Source organism: Lathamus discolor, chromosome 6 (genome assembly GCF_037157495.1).
Source record: "Lathamus discolor isolate bLatDis1 chromosome 6, bLatDis1.hap1, whole genome shotgun sequence".
Lineage (NCBI taxonomy): Eukaryota > Metazoa > Chordata > Aves > Psittaciformes > Psittacidae > Lathamus > Lathamus discolor.
In genome coordinates, this window is record NC_088889.1 from 4578162 (window position 1) to 4598490 (window position 20329).

At 41.1% G+C, this 20329-nt stretch overlaps 2 protein-coding genes across 3 annotated transcripts in view; both read left to right on the top strand.

Moving 5' to 3' along the window:
- The window catches only part of LOC136016382 (golgin subfamily B member 1-like), a 45196-nt gene extending 44280 nt beyond the window's left edge, over positions 1–916 (top strand). Inside the window, exon 30 of the mRNA XM_065683468.1 lies at positions 208–916. Within this exon, the coding sequence (XP_065539540.1) occupies positions 208–366 (159 nt within the window). The 3' untranslated portion in view covers positions 367–916. The remainder of the gene's footprint in view (positions 1–207) is intronic.
- A 1217-nt stretch (positions 917–2133) lies between these two features.
- On the top strand, positions 2134–18472 carry LOC136016381 (actin, alpha skeletal muscle B-like). Of its 2 annotated transcripts, none has more exons than XM_065683467.1 (9): positions 2134–2542; positions 4558–4704; positions 6177–6305; positions 9490–9600; positions 12425–12509; positions 13789–13950; positions 14437–14628; positions 15966–16147; positions 17521–18472. In XM_065683467.1, the coding sequence occupies exons 2-9, from the start codon at positions 4576–4578 to the stop codon at positions 17662–17664; spliced, it is 1134 nt and encodes a 377-aa protein (XP_065539539.1). In that variant the 5' UTR covers positions 2134–2542; positions 4558–4575; the 3' UTR covers positions 17665–18472. The 2 variants fall into 2 exon arrangements, with proteins under 2 accessions (XP_065539539.1, XP_065539538.1); XM_065683466.1 differs by lacking the exon at positions 2134–2542 and adding an exon at positions 2675–2697.
- Positions 18473–20329: the final 1857 nt, after the last annotated feature.

Here is a 20329-nt window from a genome sequence, read left to right on the forward strand (position 1 = left end):
CAAATACCTTCTATCCATTCCTCTCCCCTTTTATTAATGCTGTTTTCTTTGGCCTATAAATCATTTCTGCTTACAGCCTGTGCTGTGGTACCCATTGTTGCACCAGAGGCAAAAGGTTTAGAGTGGCTCAGAAATGCAAGTTGCAGTGGAGCTTCCTTTCATTTGTATTCATGAATACTTACTGAATGCTTTTTGTTTCCTAACCAGATGAAAGGAGGAGCCCTTTCCATCCGAAGATGGCTTCGAGGGCGAAGTCTTTACTGTTCTAAGCTGCTGACCTCAAGAGCAAAGTCCCGCTATTTATTCCTCACATACCTGGTTACACTACATCTTGTTATTTTACTGTGCCTCACAGGTGTTCTCTGAATACACTGCATTTTCTTGGGTAACTTACTTCCCTGTAGGTAATGGTGTGCCAATTCAAGATTATAGACTTTTCACATGCTGCTGTTAAGCTATGCACTGGACACAGCTGTATATATTCTTGTTACACTACATGAATCTTGAGCTTCTAAACAGAAATGTGTGTCTATCACAGTTGCTCCAAAGTTGACTTGAATCACTCTTTACCAGTGGAATATTATATTTGCTAAGGAGAAAAGATTTCCCTCTGCCCTATAAAGAAACTGCTGCATACAAGTTATTTAATATTGTTTGTGAGTACATAATGATTGATTACTACTGAATGGGTTGTAAATGATATCTTTTCTATATAAATTTTATTTTAAGAGTTAAACTATAAATTTTAAAGGAATATTCAGCAAGTACTGTTCACCGGCTTCTTGATTATAACAAGGAGTTTTATAGAGTGCAATAAAGGAAGAACTACTGGATTTTTGATTTAAACTTTTTGTTTGGGTGTTGTTTGGTTTGGGGTTTTATTTTCTGGCTGAAAATAAAAGAATGAAGAAGGTTCTGTGGCTGTACAGTTTGTAATGGCTATGGCAAGGTGTGCAGATATGTGTGTGATAAGGACGTAAGCGAATGATTAAAGATTCAGATTTGAGATGACATGAAGAAATGTCTTCAACTTCTTATATTCCTTTACTGTTGGTTAATGGTTCAGTTTCCGTATTTTTTCTTGTGTTTTTTTGTTTGTTTAAATTCACTCGAACTTGGCGGGTTTGGTTACTGCCTGTCTTTAGGGCAGAATTACCTAGCTGCTCAACACATGAAATTCAGCCTGACATATTTTACATGTTTAGGCTTCAAGGTACAAATGAATAAAGGGTATATTTTCAACCAGGAGGCTGTAAGAAGCAGGATTTACGTTCAGTTGCTGTAGACAGCTAATAGTGTTATGTCTTGCCTGTTAATACATCCAAGTTTTGTTACAGTGTTCTCTGAAACTGCACAACTATTTATCTCATTCAAAAAAATAGCTTATTTGTGAAGACTGTGGCTGCTGGAAGCTGGAAGGTTGTTTTTAACCCTTGTAGTATTGTTCCCTGGTGCTTCTGCTCTCATCTGTATAAAATGGAGATCAAATCAAAACAAGCTGCGTCTAAGGGAGTAGACTCACAAAAGGAGAGTAGCCGTTTGGTCTCCAGTTCGGTAGACTAAAATCCTGAAAACCTTGTGGGAAGAGAAAACCTAATGAGTATGGAAGTGGAAGGATTCCATTAGTTTTACTAATGGGCACATTAGGAATGCTAGTGAAGTGAATTATCTGCATAAGGTCCAAGGAGTCTTGTGTGTGAGGTCTGAGCAGTCGCGTGGCAGGTAAGAAAAAGGGATCTATGTTTGCAGAGTTAACATTTGCCAGATTCTATCTAATGTCCTGCATCCTTGTTTTTGTCAGGTGTCTTAGGAGATACTGCCAGGCATAGTTACCACTGCAGGTAAATCCTGTGAATCTTATTCTTTTGATGGTTCTTTAATATTAGTCTAGCAAAGTTCTGAATTTCTATGTAAATCCAATCTGTTCCAATATAACTGATGTCCTTTTTATTGTAGAGTGGTAATGGCTACTCTCTTTTGAATGGCTGATTGCTGATTCAGTCCCTGTTTTCAGCCATAGTGTCACCCAAGTCCTGAGATAAGTCAGCTATTTCGGTCTTTGCGCCACACAAACAAACACCAGGTACGGTTGAAACGTAAAAGTACTGTACATGTGAAGACTTCTCCCTTTCCAGCTTGAAGATGAGTGTTAACAGAATGATAGTGAGCTATTCTTAGCTAATTGTGTTATATCAAAGCAGAATGTTTCCCAGTGACAACAGTGGACCTACAGATCCTCTTAGTCTTACTCATCCACTGTGAGGGATTTTTGTCTTCAGGGGAGAAAACAACCCTCTGTCATGAGGCAGAGCAAGTTAGGGGGAGTTGGAAAGGATCCAGAGATGTTAGAAATTCTGCCCTAATTTATCCAGGCCTTTGTGCTGTCACTGTGATAAGTACAAACTGAGGATAAAAGTTTCCAAAAATGGCTTGACACGTGTAGATACTCTATGAACTCCATTCCAGAAGCTAATATAAATGTAATGAAAGGTGAGATCATTCATTTATGAGGAGGCTTTTACAAATCATCACCATTTCCTGGGTAAGTATTGCCCTGCGAGTTTTCTCATCTTACACCTTAGGATTTTAATACTTTGCTTCACTTAGTCTGGGATCTTTTCAGGATTTACACATTTCTTCCTGGGCTTGGATGCTGTTTGCCTCAAGTTTTGAAGGAATTCCAAAGTGTCTTCTGGGGTAAGGTAATTTGGATTTGACAGCATGGTTGCAGGGAAGCGTACAGACATTCCTTGTAGCTGGAAGGATCGGTAGAGTGTGGTCTCTTTGAGACCTGGAAGAACATTTCAGTGTTTGCTGTTATCCTGGGAATACTGTTTCTTACCATAGAGGATTAAACATCTTGGTCCTATCCAGCCAAGGAGCAGCACTAAGCTCTCAGAGCCTTGTAGCCCTGCTCTGCTTTAAAATTCTCTACTCTTAAATTCTAGTATCACATCTGATGTAATTTCTGACATAGTTAAGAACTGATTTTCTGTCTGGTTTACACTGATGGAGTCAGAGCCTCCGTGCAGTTCTGAAATGCTGGATACTGCTGGTAAATGATTGTTTTAGTGCAATTTTAAAAGCCTTTTCCTGTGGGTTTTAGAACAAAGTAACAATTCGTGGCAATGGGAATCAATGTTCAAAAATACTGGTTGCTAGAATTAATGGTTAAACAGTCCTATATTAAAGCTGTTAACAAGTTAAAGTGATGAAATTACTGTGCTTCCTTATGTGAAAAAGAATCTTCCAGTCACAGGCACATCAACAAGAATTAGAATTACTTTTCTTCTTTAAAATAGTGTCATGTTTTCAAACTACACTTCCATTCCACCTGCAAGTGTTGGGATCAGTCCTGTCACAGTCTCGCTTTGTAAAGCATATAGGAAAGGATTGGACACCAGGAAGCACTAATTTGGTTGCAGGGCAGATGCTAATGTTGATGGCTGCTCCGCCACCACTTCTGGCATGCCTGTGCACCCAGGGCTTAGGTGAAACTATAATGCCATCAGAAGTCAAACACCTTTTTGCATTAACAGCAAAAATGACGCTTAATACATTTTTTGCACTGTTAAAGACAAGAGCTTTGTTGAACAAGTACTGTTTGTCATTCCTTTCTGAAGTATGTTTCCTTACTGAGTAAAATTGCCAGAGAAGCAAGATCAAACAGCTTCCCTCTACTCAACTGCCTAAAGAGGCAATGATACAGTCCTTAAAATAACCAAGGGATCTGAAGCAGAAGTCCTGGCGAGATTCAGGCCCTCCCTCAGTGGGAGTTTTGCCATGAATTCCAGTGAGTTCGGGACTTCGTCTAATGTGTTGGCCAACTGCTGAAGTTGAGTTGTTCTTGGGCTGCCTCTTGTCCTGTTTCCTAGAATAACCACTTCGATAAGGTATTTACCACTTACAAATATGGAATAGGTCCTGTAGTGAGCACTTCACATCACAGAGAAGGTGCCATTTAAAAACACACAGCAAATGATTCCCTGAAACTTTGAGTGGGGGTTATTTTTAGTTGGTGGGTTAAGACTGATGATGACCCTCAAAGAAAAAGGCAAATTGAAACATGCCACTGTGGTCTTGGAAGTAATAAATGTTTGGTGATTCTAATTTACCATCTAACTACTAACATTAGAACTGGTAGGTCCATATCATCAATTGATTTTTAACAAATTACATTTCCAGAAGATAATACAGCCTTGGAAGAGATGCTTAAGTCCAAGTAGAGGTGAATGGGTGTCCTCTAAGTGAACTTACCCCGTGGTCGTGAGGCCAATTAAAAGAGTATCACAGGACCCCTTGAGGCTCAAGGAGAGCTTTCCCTTTTGGAAACAAAACCTGAATGTCATGATTAATTTGTCTGTTGAAGCTGAACTTTGTGTGGACACTTAACATGCTTTGCAAGATTAGGGCTTTAGTGTAGCCTTTGCTGTTTAGGCTTATTCTCTTCCCAGACTATTCCTGTTATAGCAGTTTGCTGTCTAAATTATAGAGTTGCTTCTGTCCTATTCCCTTCCATTTGCTTCCCTCCCATCCCTCCAAATCACTGTCTTGCAGCCAAAATTGTGAGACACTATGTGCGATGACGATGAAACTACTGCACTTGTATGTGATAATGGTTCTGGGCTTTGCAAAGCTGGGTTTGCAGGAGATGATGCCCCCAGAGCTGTATTTCCATCCATCGTTGGAAGACCTCGACATCAGGTCAGTTGGTACCAAAGCGAAAGTGCCGTCTGGTCTGGGGGGTTGGTTTGAGGGCTTTGGGGGACTTTAAACGTGGCAGTGAGAAAGCATCAGACTTATTCCTATCGGCCCTTGTAGGAGTTTAGCATGTTAAGAACTGGAGGATTGAGCTGCACGTATTTATCACTGTGAGATTAAATTACTTTATCCTTTGGAAAAGGGGTTCTTCAGCCATAAGGTGTTGGCTAAAGAGGAGCATGAGTGTCTTAATGGTATGAAGGTGTCGTATAGGGAAAAAAAAGCCCAACTTGTTAAATGAATTAATACTTGCTGTATCAATACAAAGAAAAAAGATAAGCAGAATAGTGTTAAGTTCCTTTCCTTATTTTGGTAAGTATGGCCCAATAAACTTTGAAAAAAGGTCTCTAGCACATCACTTGATCAACTCAAACAAGACTAGAAAGAATAATGTGGCTTTTCTTGACCTTCTTTCTGCTTAGCTGCTTTTGTAATAGATCCTTTATGAATAGAAAATGCAAATTCTTGTTCATTTTATTCATATCTGAGTCAGATTTTAATTTTCTGGGCTATAGAAACCCTTCCTGAGGTTCTCTGTGGACTTTTGCTGAGCTAAAAAAGCCTGGTTTGACAGGTGTAAAATACTAAGCATTTTGAAGTTCATTTTGAACTCATGTATGAATCACTGCAGTTGAATATCAGTTGTTGAAAACATCCATTCTTTAACCTCTCCTTGTTCATTGTCTTTTGGCATGTAACTGTACACGGTGAAGCTGCTCAGCAGCTGTAATCGTGGATAAATAGTCAAAATTAATTCTTTGTATGCTAGCTGATAAGTAATGTATTACCTCATATGTATTTATATTATTTGGGGCAGTCACAATAGGCTTCCTAATGCAAACATGATAAACATTGTAAAACTATTATTTAGTGAGTTCTCTTTTAGAAAATCTGCCTCTGTTTTATATAAATTAGAGTTTTTTTCCCAAAACATCATTTTCAAAGCCATTTAACTTCCAGCAAGGGGCAATCTCACTGTTTAAAGGCAATAATGGAACTGCCTTAAGCAGAAAATGCAGCCTAATATATAAAGTAAGTCTAGGAAGATTATATCTTTTCCCCCTACAATTCCTTCTCTTTATTCCTTTGCACAGTGACAGAGCCCATCACTTGCGGAGAACCGTGAGTGTGGTGATGGCTGCCATGCACCTGAATGGGCATTAGCTGCACCAAGTGTGAGGTGCCTTCTTAGGGTTTTGAAGCTGCCTTGCTCTTCCTGCTGGGTTTGTAGAGGGAGTTAGCACAGAATAGATGGTTACTGATCAATTCACATTTTAGTTCCTTGCATGTTTTGGGGGTACGTACTGGAACAGCAGCAGCAGGTACAGTATTTCACATGAAGTTGTAATCTAAAATGATTCTGTCTCTAAGGTGTGTGAGGTACTGCACTAATGTTAGAATGTTATACTTTGCAGGGTGTTATGGTTGGAATGGGTCAAAAAGACAGCTATGTAGGGGATGAAGCACAAAGTAAGAGAGGGATCCTGACACTGAAATACCCCATCGAGCATGGAATCATCACTAACTGGGATGACATGGAAAAGGTGGGTGTTGATTTTTAATGTAATGATGGAGGCATCATCTTATCCAAGACAAACCATTTGCTATCAACCTTCTTGCAAACCAAAGGGAAAATCCTTGCAGAATTTCTCATCACAGCATAGGTAAAGGGATACAGTATGCTAGTACAGGATTTGATGAGGTCTTGGTACTTCTAGAGTTACTTTTCATTTAGAGTAAATGCTTATTGTTCATCAGAGTTGAAGTATGTTCTAAAAGTATTTTATGCTTTATACATACTCTTTTCAGTCTTAAAGTACTTACTGAGGCAGAACATTTGACAGTGTTAGAATGCAGTGAAAGTAAAACAAAACCAGGTTGTGATTCAACAGAGGTGAATCAGAGAAATATTAAAGATACATTACTGATGTTGGGAACAAAACCTGGGAGGTGAAGGGGTGATTTTCTCTCCCCAGTGCTTGTCTACATGAAAAGATGATTGGGTGATGCCCACATCTTGTATTGTATGTGACATTCTCACTGTCAGTTGACAGGTTGCCAGCCAGAGCAAAGACCTTTTAGTAAAATGCTCACTAAAGGATGTCCCTGACCAGACAATGAGGTGTGCTCATGGGGAAGCTGGAGAGCAGGGGTCTGAAGGGCACTCACTCTGCCGAATATCCCTAGTACCCCATATATCCTGGCTTCATCAGGAAGCATCTGAGTCTGTATGTGGAAATCCTGTACCTTTTCCTTAGCGACAGGATTGCAGTTCAGTCACTTGTCTCCAGGTGAAATGGTATAAGAAGGAAACTCCACAAGCAAATGCTTCTAGTAATGTTTTCCCATAGAAAATGCCACTGAAAGGAAGACGTGGGGCTGGTGGTGTTTTGTACTCACACCTGATGTGATGTATACAATTATAATACATATATATAAAGTAAATTATTGTGTCATATCCATGAACCCAAACAGGTAAGTGCAGAGTGTTCCAGATGAACAGACCAAAGTCCATACAGGAGCAATGGGAGTTCCTCAGTTCATACTTGGAAATAAATTGCCCATGTACTCCTCTAGATGGAAGCACAGTATTTGGATTTCATTATTGCTCTGCTTGCTGAGAGGACACCTTGCTCCTTTCTGAAGTCTACCTCATACATCCAGTTATCTTGTTCTTCCTGATAATTTTTCTGCTGTCTGCATTTAGGAAGAAATTACATTTCCCTGCAGGAAAAAAAGTCCCTAAAACCATAAATTGGAGGTCACCAATTTTTGTTCTTCCGTTAGTAAGTGGTCTCTGTATTTGGAAATTGTCCTGTAGATAACACACGTGTATGTGTTCTGTCCCTGGGTAATGCTGGGTGCTAGAGCACACTAAAATCTAGTTATGAAAAGGAATTGGAGAAGGTAAAAAAGGTGGCATGTGCTTTACTGTAGTGCAGACTCGTGGCTAGGTTGATTGGTTTTAGGGTGTAATGGGCTGGAGGCTTCAGGCAGTGCTGTAATTCAAATAGTGCTCAGATACTATGTGGGTTCTTGTAGTGTGAATTCTCTTTGTCACTTAAATGGATGAAGGAATTACGTATGAAAGTGGGTCCCTACTAAAAGCAGAATGATGTAGGAACAAGAGAATTACTGGGTAGCGTGCCAAAAATTGGACAAAAGCATAATAACGCAGTGTCCAATCATCCTGTGTTACAAAAAGGGGGGTCACCAAAGGATTGGGTTGAGTGTGTGTGTGAAAGAGAAATCCAGAGCGAGGATGCTGCAGGACGCGCCGACATCCGTGTGAATGGAGGAGGAGACCATGCAGGCGATGAAATGAAGCATTCTTCTGTGCTTCAATTCACAATATTCAAATTGGGACCGCTCTGTTTTCCACTGGATAATAATACAGGGCATTGTACATCACTGTTCATTTGTTCACAGCAGCTGAGCTGACAACGTATGGGAGGAAAAACGTTGGGATGGAGCATTTTGTGGCTCTGGTGACTGTAAATGTTTAATATAAATGTTGGAATAATTCTTCCTCAGTGATTTCTCTTTGCTGCTGTGCTTGCTGCTTGCATTTAATTCTCATAACTTATAAAATCCAACACCTAACTGGTTTTGTTCCCTATGGAATATCATTATCCATTAATGTTATGGTTATTAGGTCAAATCTAATGGGCTGTACAGTGCCTAATTGTGCCTGGTTTTGAGGAAGAGCCTGCAAACTGCCTGAGGTTTAGGCAGGGCCCTGCTTTATGAGTCCAGGCTGTTCCTCACAGCTGAAGCAGAGGACTGATGATTTTCTTAATAAGTAATTCCAGCTCTGGACAGCTGTTGGTTTTATAGGTTCTTCAAATTTAGAGATATTTTTCCACTCAAGTTCATTTTGAAGCATAATAATGCTTGTTTCTAGAATATTAATCTAATAAATGTATCCATAAACTATCCTGATGGTGATGGTTTTTGCTCAGAAATAAGCTTATTGGGTCAGGCAAAGCTGAGCTAAAAAGAGGGAAAAAAAGAAATAAGGGTTAAGAAAGAATTAAATGAGAAGATAAATATTTCATCCTGTTACTAAACACTCTGAGCTAGCATCAAGAAAAAAATCCCTTCCGTTCCCCACAATCATAGTCCTCAGACAATGAGAGCCAGCATCATTTGATACAGGTAGCACCTTCGAACATGCAAAGCATACTATAGTGCTTTACAGACTGTGACTAGGAGATTTAGCTACTCCACAGTGAGTGAGAGCTTGATTCAGGTTTTACAGGATGAAGTATCTGTGGCAAAGGGGCCTTTTGCTTTGAAAAGAATTAGATTTCTAAAGACCATTTTGGTAAAAGCTTGCAGCTGGATCAGTCTCCAAGCAGCTTGAAGTGGAGAAGCCTTTCCAGGTCTGACAGTTCAGAGCCCGGCTCAGCTTCTGTATCAGAGCAGTGCAGGTGGGAACTAACCGCTGCTCCTGCTCCGAGGGGATGAGCTGTGCTCTGTTTAGGGAATCTAACTGGAAGGGCTCCATTGTGTAGGTTATATTCTGTTACATACTGTAGAAACCAAGTGGGCTTGGTTCTAAACCAGTTGAATTTGGCAGATTTGCTCTTAATATGCAATTTTAATATGTCTGTGGAAAAAACCTCAAGAATTACTCAGCCTCTATTTGAAAACCTTTCTGGGTAGTTCCTGTGGACGTAAGAAATGATTGTCAGAACACTTTTCTAAAGTGATTTTCCATTGTAGATTTGGCATCATTCTTTCTACAATGAACTCCGGGTTGCACCAGAGGAGCACCCTGTCCTGCTGACCGAGGCCCCCTTGAATCCAAAGGCCAACCGTGAAAAAATGACGCAGGTAATCATTTGAATCAGAGAATCCCAGCATGGTTTGGGTTGGAAAGGGTCTTAAGATCATTCAGTTCCAACCGCCTACCACGGAGAGGGACACCTTCCACTAGACCAGGTTGCTCAAGGCCCTGTCCAAACACTGCCAGGGATGGGGCATTCACAACATGCAGCGCCACAGACCATTGCTGCATGGCAGCACAGAAAGATAGAAATAGTCCTGGGTGTTCAGCTTCTTATGGGAGATAATCCGTTAGGGCTAGTGTGGGTTAGCACACAGACTTAAGCCATGATGAGAAGCAAGAGTTTGCTGCTCACACAATATCAGGTTTCCAGATGGCCCTAAAATGGTTTGTACTTGTGTGTGGCAGTGATATATAAGCAACTTACCTCTTAAAACTTGAAGTAATTCTTTTTGTTCACCAGACTGTGTGTTCAGTTCTGAAAGTGGGGAAGCTGGAGGCAAAGGTGGCTTCTGATGCTGAGTTTCAGCGTGAGATAACCCAGGAGTCATGTAATTTGTTTTGAAGGACTGATGAGTCATTGGTGTATTTAAAAGTGAGGTTTGCAAGTGCTGTAACACAGGTTGTGCACCCCCTGAATCACACTTCTCTGTGAGGTTTGGATCAATGACACCTTTCATGTGCCTACCTCAGGCCACAAGGAGTGCTCAACCTTTAGTAGCTCAACTCCTCAGCTCATTCTGTACCAGCTCCTGCTTTCTACCCTGAAGACTGTCACTTTACCAACACTTCTGCATCACACAGGATGCTAGTTGTTGTATCAGAAATGTGCTTTTTGGGGGAAGATTTGAATAAAGAGGTTTGAAGTCCATCATGCAGGTGGTTTTGTGAAGCTCCCCACTGGAGCACCCTTTCAGGTTCAGGGGGAAGCATTCAAAACCTGGAATGTTTGTGCTGGCTTGGGAAAATGAGTTGTCTGAAGCATTCAAGCTTAAATATGCTTTGCAAAACATTTCTGTCTGTGGCATATTCAGTCTGATTTAGCAAACTCGGATCAGAACCCAAAGTCAGCCTCTGAAGTTTCTGTGTTTTCAAGCAGCCTTCTGATGAAGTATCCACATTATAAATTCAGAAGTAACTAGAAGTAAATGTGATTTAAATACAGATATAGGTATAAAATCACCTGGGAAAATCAGATGTGGCTCTGCACTTCTCTTTGTGCCAGCTTTTGGCATATATATCTTAGGAAGATTATGCATCAATTTAGCAACAGTGTAAATAAACTGGTTAAGTAGTGAGCTTGGCAGCACTGGGAGATAATACAACTGGGAGATAATAAACAATAGACCATAAGAAAAGCCTAGTTTATAGCAACCAGAAAGTGTGGTTCATAGAATAGCCGTGTCTAGGACTATTTTTCTGTCATTATACTGCAATGATAAATCCTGTTTTCAAGATTGTTTAAAGGCTTATTGTTTATTCTTGATTGCATTAAATTAATTACATTAGCTATGAAATACCAGTAATTCGTGTATTGTTTAATTGAAAGCATACTTGTCATTAAAAGTAGATTTCCTTGGCAAAGGGATTAGGTTATGAAATCCAAAGCTTAACCACCTGGTGTCAGTGGCTCTGACGGGTACAATGGTGATGGTGGAGTCACCATTCCTGGAGATATTAAAGACATGTAGACATGGTGCTTATGGATATGGATTAGTGGTGGACTTGGCAGTGTTAGGTTTATAGTTGGACTTGATCCCAAAGGTCCTTTCTAACCTAAATGATTCTATACTCACAGCAGCAGCACTAGTGGTGGGGTAGCACTGCCCTGGATAGATGGCATTGGTTTAAGAAAGGATACAGTGCCTGGCGTTGTCCAGAGTGTGTTAGTTCAGTGTGTGCCCTTAATGGGTTCCTTTAGCAAAGCCCCAGTGGAATTCCAACTGGAAACAAATGTTATTCCATCTGCTCGGATAAAATTGCAGTTTATCTGACACAGGAGATGGAAAGAACTGAAGCTTGTTAGAGTACAGGAGGTGGGGGATGAGACAAGAGAATATGCCTAAGGACACCATATAGAGAAAAGAAATTGTTGTGTTTGCTGAGGGGGCAGAATGAGACTTAATGGGTTCAAACTACACCAAGTTAGGTTCTACACCAGGAAAATCCTGCTAGTAGTAAGTATAGTGTGTTGCTAAATTGTATTGTAGTGATAGGACAAGGAATAATGGCTTTAAACTGACAGAGGGGAGATTGAGATGAGCTCTTAGGCAGAAGCTCTTCCCTGTGAGGGTGCTGAGGCGCTGGCACAGGGTGCCCAGAGAAGCTGTGGCTGCCCCATCCCTGGCAGCGTTCAAGGTCAGGCTGGACACAGGGGCTTGGAGCAAGCTGCTCCGGTGGAAGGGGTCCCTGCCCATGGCAGGGGGTTGGAACTGGATGATCTGAAGGTCCCTTCTAACAGAAACCAGTCTGTGATTTGTTTGCCAGAGGAATCTGTAGATGCTCCAGCTGAGGAACTTCTGAGACAGAACCAAAGCTGTGTCAGAATGGCAAATTCTTCCTTAAGATGGGAATAGAAGGATTATTCCTCAAGGCTTCTTCCAACTGTGCCTTCCACGTGTTTCTTAATACGTGTGTATAAATTATATATCAACCTTAGGTTGCTGCATTGTTGCAGTCCTGCCATCAGGGTTATCCCAAGGTGTCATCTTCAGTTCTTTTAATGAAATCTTCAAGGAAACATAGTGTGCTGTTCGCAGGAGGGGACTCAGAGTAGTAACAGGCAGTATTCATTCAAAAAATAGTAGATTTACTGTCTCTTCAGATACTCTTAAGTGCAGATCCTAAAGGTTTTAATATTCTTCCTTCCAGATCATGTTTGAGACGTTCAATGTGCCAGCCATGTACGTAGCAATTCAGGCGGTGCTGTCTCTGTATGCATCTGGAAGAACAACTGGTGAGTCGTTGTGGGAGTTGTATTTTCCTCCTGTCCCTCTCTTGTGGATGTCTATCCTGTGGATATGTGTTGATTATGATGCACCAGCTGTGTTTTAAGAAGCACTGATAGCCCTGTGGAGACCGAATACTTCCCACCATGCTGTGCAAGTGCCTCTTTGTTGTTTTCAACTTTGTGACAGGTAAGGGTATAGATTTATGGATTTCTGCTTCAAAAGCTCAACTGGCTACAGCTGAACTGTAAGAACAGTTTGATCCAGTTTGATACTGCCCTTAATTGCGCAGCATGGAGACGAGGCTGTATCTTAACTAGATGGTTCCAATCCCATGGTTCCTTCTTTCTTTAGACCTACCTCCATTGTTAAGCTGCATTCCCAACAGGAGAAAAAAACAACCCTTCAGTAGCCAGATGAGAATACTTTATTTAAATGTTGAATTTCTGTCATATAACGATGTCTGCTGTTAAGCGACCATTTGAATTAGCATGGAGGTGTTTTCTTATTGCCATTTAGAGTCTGATCAAGCATTAAGACAATAAATTCTTAGTAACCCTTGAGTCTTCATATACTTTGAAAACAATTAAACTACCATCTGTCTTTGTAGCCTGATGCCACAATATGATTTTGTATATTACAGGAGTTCTGATTGTCATAAATACTGGTTTTCTGCTTCAAATTTGACTATTTGTATGCATGTTTGGGATCAGAAATGCCTTATTCCTTGTGAGTGGAAAACATGGACTTCATTTCCCAGCCAAGAATAACATGGGCTGTGCACAGATAAACCGTTGGTGCATTTTCCCTAATGGGGTGGTTTATTTTAGTGGCAGATTCCAATTTTTAGTCTTATAGAGAGGTTGTTATTTACAGTTTGTACATTATTTCATGTCTGTAAAGTGCTGAGGGTGGTCTGAAATGAAAGCCTCTGCATACGTGTAAGATCATTATTGCTGGTGTCTGTTCAGCAGGAACAATACAATCAATTTGCTGAATGTTACGTGTCTTTTTTTCCCCAAGCTGCTTAGTTTGTGCTAATGACTTTGTCTCATGCGAGCAGCTCTTTAGTTGTAGAAATGACAGAAGCAATCATCATGTGAACATCTTTGTTGTTGCGTGTTTCAGTTTAGAATATGGAGTATGTCCCTGCCCATGGCAGGGGGGTTGGAAGTGCAAGAGCTTAAGGTCACTTCCAACCCAAACCATTCTATGGTTCCATGATTCTATGAGGAGACCCTGTATCAGTGGAAAATAACCAGCTTCTCCTTTACTTTCACTTCCTAGGAATAGTTCTGGATTCTGGGGACGGTGTCACACACAACGTGCCTATCTATGAGGGCTATGCCTTGCCTCATGCCATCATGAGGCTCGATCTGGCAGGCAGAGACCTCACTGACTATCTCATGAAGATTCTCACTGAGAGAGGCTACTCCTTTGTCACCACTGGTAATGAGCTATGCTTTGGATGCCCTTTGCTTACGTTTGTTCTATTAGATGTCTTTGTATGAAGGAAGTGTGTGCCAGGCAGAATGCTTCAAAATGACTTTGGCTTTCAGCGTGTGTGTTGAGCATCAAGGATGAGGAAGCCACCTCATTAGGAAATCCTATGTCAGTGACAAATATAATTGGTTGTTGTGTTTGATCATATCTCTTCCACAAACAAAGGAACAAAGTCAGTAGCTGGTAATGGATAAACCTTGAGGTTTTGTGACATAAACATGTAAATATTAATCTTTACAGCATTCTGTAGCACAATACATCTTTTATTCGCTGACGAGTGATGCAAAGGGAAAGTGATGTTGTTGAGACAACAGAGAGGTGAGAATCCAATTAACTTTGTGACCATCATGAACTCAGGGAAATGTGCATGAGTAAATCCGTATCCTATCTATCACACTGTAGGCTGATTAAAACCTTGTTACCTGTCTGCAGCGGAACGGGAGATTGTGAGAGACGTCAAGGAGAAGCTTTGTTATGTGGCACTGGATTTTGAGAATGAAATGGCGACTGCAGCTTCCTCCTCCTCTCTTGAAAAGAGCTATGAGCTTCCTGATGGACAAGTCATCACCATTGGGAATGAACGGTTTCGATGCCCAGAAACTCTCTTCCAGCCATCCTTCATAGGTGGGACAGGACTGCTCTTTCTAGGGACTTGACAGAGAACGAAAAGAAGGATTTCTTAGGAAGTACAGATAACCTTTAGCTGTAGGAACTGAGGTGTTCATTCTGAGATGTCCTTAGAAACATGCAGCTTCTGTTGACTTAATCAGTTCTTTAGAAGCTGTGGACACTGCTGCTTAGAAATACCTGAATTGAATTGTTTCAATCTCCTATAAATGCAGTGGAGTTTCTAAGATGATGTTTTAGAGCACTGTCAGGTCATGCTTTTTATCTTGACTGGCTGGTACATAACTGCACAGTGCGGTTACGGGGGTTTTAATCTAGGTACTGCTTCCTTTTAGTGTTATACGAATCTGTAATTGAATTATAGAAAATCAGATCATACATCATTCTCCAGTAGTTATATCTTTAGTGTTAAAATTCCCATTCTCTCCAGTGGATGACTGACACCTTACATGGGAACTCATGGGAGTTCTGTAGGAACTCATGCTGCCCTCACAAATTTCCCACTTCCCACTTCAATTCCTCTCTCAAGGACTGTGCGAAATAGCTGCAGGCATTTTGGCATGATTTCCATCACACTGAATGGTGAAGCTATGTTTGTGTGTAGAAAGGGAGCTATTCAAGCATTAGTGTAGCTCCAAGTTCTGTATTTGAGCATCAGCAGGAGAAATTCTCTTTAGCAGATGGAGGGATTTGGCTGTGAGAAGTGTATCAGAGATGAGTTAGGCTTCAACAATGGTCACAATCAGAAGCGTAGCAATGGAAATGAGGATTTCCTGGAGCACAGATCTTGGCCAAAATGTGTGTGTGAACCGAGTTAAAAGGTCTGATTCTTCCAGCTGCTTTCCCAGCACTGTATCTGGTCTGTTCCTTTCTTTAGGAGAAAGCAGTACCAGAAGTTAGCTTTGCTGTACTGGCATTCGAATTCAACTACACGTCAAAAGCAAGGTAGCTCACTGAGATGCCAAGTGGGCTTCTATTGCCAGCTAACAGCATCAGAAATCATTATAAAAATGGCAAACTATGGCAGTAACGCCTTATTTTAAATGTGTTCTTAAATGTTAAATCATTTTTTTTTCCTTGAGGAAGTAGCAAAGCCGGTATGAAATCAGAATGGGGATCTTCCTTCCCCTCAAGTGTATTTTGCTTGTATAATTACTATGCTGAGATTACAAAGGTGAGGAGGATGTCTTGTCTTTGTCCTTCCTCTCCTAAGCATTGTATAACTGGAGCTTTCTAAAGGGAGACAGCTTGGGCTAGTGAGCCTTCCTCTCATTTTAACAGTAAGAAACAAGGGGACGAAGAGAAATAACGTGTTAAAACTTCTTTCCACGCAGGGATGGAATCTGCGGGTATCCATGAAACCACTTACAACAGTATTATGAAGTGTGATATCGACATCCGTAAGGATCTCTATGCTAATAACGTCCTCTCTGGAGGAACCACGATGTACCCTGGGATTGGTGATCGGATGCAGAAAGAGGTTACAGCTTTGGCTCCAAGCACCATGAAGATCAAGGTAATTTTGAACACCTGCACTTAAAAACCAAGATTTTGGTGGAAAGTTAGATCTTAAAAACAAACCAAAATGTCCCTAAGAGAATGTTCTTGCCATGGGTCTTGCATCCCAAGTCCTGATGTTAAGAGAGCCTCAGGCAGCCTGCTGACTTAATGCCTCTTTTCTTCCTACCAGCCAAAGCAGAATTCAAAGAGGGATTTGCGACGTACTGGAATAAAGTCATGGGAGTTGATGTGGTCACTTTGAGACAATGTGAAACAACACAGAACTCTTTTTTCCTAAAGAGGAGAAAGAGTCATAGACTCATAGAAGCAAATAGTTCGGAAAAGACCTTTAAGATCATCAAGTTCAACCTTTAGAGTCCCATGGGGTTCCCAGTGAAACAGAGCTAAGAGGGAGAAAAGGGCTACTTGAAAGACTCCATAGAACAGTAAGAGAGGTAGGGATGAACCTAGAGAAGATGGAGTTGTAGACACTAAAGGAGGCATGAACAGTGTGAGAAGATACTGGGAATATTACAAGCTTTGAGGCTTAGCGATCAGTGCAAGTCATTAGTGATAAAGGTGGAAGAATGAATCCAAAATCCAAGCAGCATGCAAAGTCTGCAGTTTGTTAGCTGCTTGAAAGGACCTTCTCAGCTTGGACTCAAGATGCTGTATGATGAAATAGAGTCATAGAATCACAGAATGGTTTGGGTTAGAAAGGACCTTAAAATCACCCAGTTCCAACCCCCTGCCATGGGCAGGGAAGGAGACCCTTTTTAGCAGGCAGCAGCCAGCATGTTGAAAGGGCACGACAGGGAGTGGCAGGAATGGAAACAGGAGGATGCAGAAGCAGGGATGCATCCAGTGTGTTTTAGAAGTTTAGTGGCTCAGGGGAGAAACAAATTAGCAGGGGGTCTTTTGGCTCTATAGGCAGTGCTCAGCTAGATGCACAATGCCATGTCTCAATGTTTTGTGTAGGTTTTTTTTCCTTTACATTGAAGAATTCCTTTATCCTTAAAAACAAAAGAAATGCTCAGGCCATTCTCTTGTGTTCTTCAGTGGTCTTTAATTGCAGTTAAATTAGGTTAATATTTCAAAGCTTTCACATATGTTTATAAGTTTTGGTAGCTGTTTTATGGGCTATCTGCAGAGATCTCATGGGCTGCTGTATTTGTCTGCTCGTAGTAACATTATAGTGTCTTTACCAATTTGAGGTGGAAGACAAAATATGGCAGCCTTTCTGCCTCTTAGGTGGTTTACTTCCCTGTTGTGCTCCATCGAGTTGTGCTTCCCTGACGAAAAGACTCTCACCCACTTATTTCACCCAGAGAGATGTTTACTGTGTTATCTGCTTGTCACTGTTTACAACAGATTGCACTTCTCTTGTAGATGATTGCACCACCCGAACGGAAATACTCTGTGTGGATTGGGGGTTCAATACTGGCATCCCTGTCCACTTTTCAGCAAATGTGGATCAGCAAAGATGAATATGAGGAAGCTGGTCCCTCTATTGTCCACCGCAAGTGCTTTTGAGGCCTTCCATTGTGTACTGTCAGTGATAAGTAGCGCTGTTTCTCTGCACATCACCTCTGAGGGTGGTTTGGCTTTCTTCCACATGGTAAAGAACCACACTGTATGGGTGTCATATGAATTACCAAATTATTTCTGATATTTGATGCTAAAATGAGACTAACACTTCAGTGGTGGGTGTTTTCGAAGATCAATAACAGTAGTCATCCTGCACATTTGTATAGACCTCCCTTTCCCCCACATTTGTCAGTGTTTTGCTGCCATCCAGGAGGTGACACACGCTGCTGCTGTGTGTTAGTCTCTGCTATCAGTGGTAAGTCTGAAGTATGTCCTTAAGCGATTCATCAAACTCAAGCATAATGCAAGATGTAGGTACTGGAGAAGGCTGTTTATATGCAGTTTATCCAGTTTATATACACAGGATTCTTCTAAGGGGGTTTATTTTACTGAGGACACAGTGGGTTTATGTGGGTACCAGTGTGCACATGGGTGACAGTATGGATGTCTCCCTGGTATCCTGCAGTTGTTTGGCAGGAGACCTTTGTCTCCCTGTGACCATCACTCCCCACCAGTAAGGAGCTTCAACAAGCTACAGTACTTCTGAATATACATGTACCAAGTGATTTATTGGGTGTGTTATTGCTTTCTTCATCTCTCTTCCTAAGCAGTCAACTGATGTTTCATTTACTTGTGCTATAGATGTGCTATGCTGAGCTAAGCTAATGATTACAGAGTAAATAATAACCTTTGGAATGTGTTATTGAAACACTCTGGGTTTAATGGATCAATAAAAGTGTAGCTGTCCATGGAAGGCTGCTGTGGCTTACGTTAATTTCATAGTGACTAGTTTAACTATTAAAATAATAATTAGGAGTTTATGTTTTAATTTTATTATGGGAAAGGTTTCACTGCCTCTGAGTTTTCCAGCTAAACAATTCCAAAATGAGAGCAGAATTGTTCCTCAGTGTCTATTATAAGAAATAATCTTCCTGGATGATAAATTTTCATAATGTTCTGTATGGAAATGAGAGTCAGCTCTGGAGATTTTTCTCTTTCAGATACCAGGCACTTGTGTTCCTTATGATTCTGGATGCTGTTGGCTTTGCAATGAGGTGATATCAAGCTTGATGTGCATTTCCCGATTTAAATGAAACCTGTCAGGATGCTGCCAGTAAACACAATATCCTCTTTCCAAAGATGGGGAGAAGATAAGAGTTGGGTTTATGGACTTCTGACAATGCATCTAGGAGGATGTTTTAAAGAATCTTCTTACTACTGCGAGTTCCAACTCCATTTCCTTATCCAAATGATTTCTTCATGGTGAAAGAAAAGACCTGTAAGGGAAGGATTTTTTCCAAGGTCTGTTGTAGCCAGCGCTACCTTGTAATTAAAAAGACATGGATCTTGCCTTCATTCCCCATGTTGAACAGCAGTCAGTCCCAAATCGCCGGTATCCACAGCCTCCCAAGCAAATGTAAATCGCTGCAAATTTCTCAGCCTCTGAATGAATTCTGCTTCAAGTTTATTATCTTGGTCTCAACCTGTATGCTTGCTCGCTGCTTAAGCTGCTAATAAATCACCTTACGTACAGGAATAGCACTGTTAACTGGCCTTATCACCTGCCTGAGCAACATCACTTATGTTCTAATCTTGACCTCTTGTAGGTGTGATGGTTCTCAGATCCCTGGAACCAAATTACATTGGCAGTCCCCTGTAGTATTAAAGCAAAATTCTATCCCATTTGCTAATCATAGAATAGTTAGGGCTGGAAAGGACCTCAAGATCATCCAGTTCCAACCCCCCTGCCATGGACAGGGACACCTCTCACTAAACCATCCCACACAAGGCTTCATCCAACCTGGCCTTGAACACCTACTTGTCCTTGTTTCAGTATGAAAAATTAAGGATATTCTTTAGGTTTTCAGTTTATTTTTTTAAATATATCCTTTCAGGATATAGTTACAGCTTGTTAATGAGGAAAATAAAGGGAAAAGGTTCTGAACTGAAGGAGTTCTTTGGGCTTTTCTGCTCCTCTCCCTTCCCCAGGTTCCCTTCCCTCATTCTCCCCAACAGAATCCTCTTCAGCCCTTGCTTGGCATCTCTGGCTCCTGCCACAGCTGGGGCTGAGATATGAGCTCTCCATGGCTAGAATATGAATCCTCATCCTGCAGCTGACTCCTTTTTCAGTGTGGAAGAGCCTGGCGATGCTCTGAATACCTCCCTAACAATCTGCATGTGGAGTCTCATTCAAATCCACATGCATTTTGAACATAGAATTAATGATGTGCTAAGAGCAAATGCAGATAAAAATAAGGAAAACTGTTAAGCTGGTTGTGTGGTTTGGCAAGCCTTTGCTTCTCTGAGAGGAAATTGCCTTAGGCACAATGTGAGTTCTGCTTTCCTGTATGGGGCTGGAACTGAGAGTAGAGAATACCCATAGACAAGATCAAACACTTTCCTGGTGTTCCTGACTAGCCTTTGGTTACCATTTCACTTGCTTCTGTGGATGTAATTTATTAAACTCTCTGAATATTTGCCATCTAGCTCTTAAATGTGAGTGCCATCTTGCAAATGCTTTCTGACGCTTCTGTTCCTGTAACACTGCCTTTCAACTCTGCATTTCACGTGGAATCATAGACTAGTTCAGGTTGGAAAACACCTTTAAGGT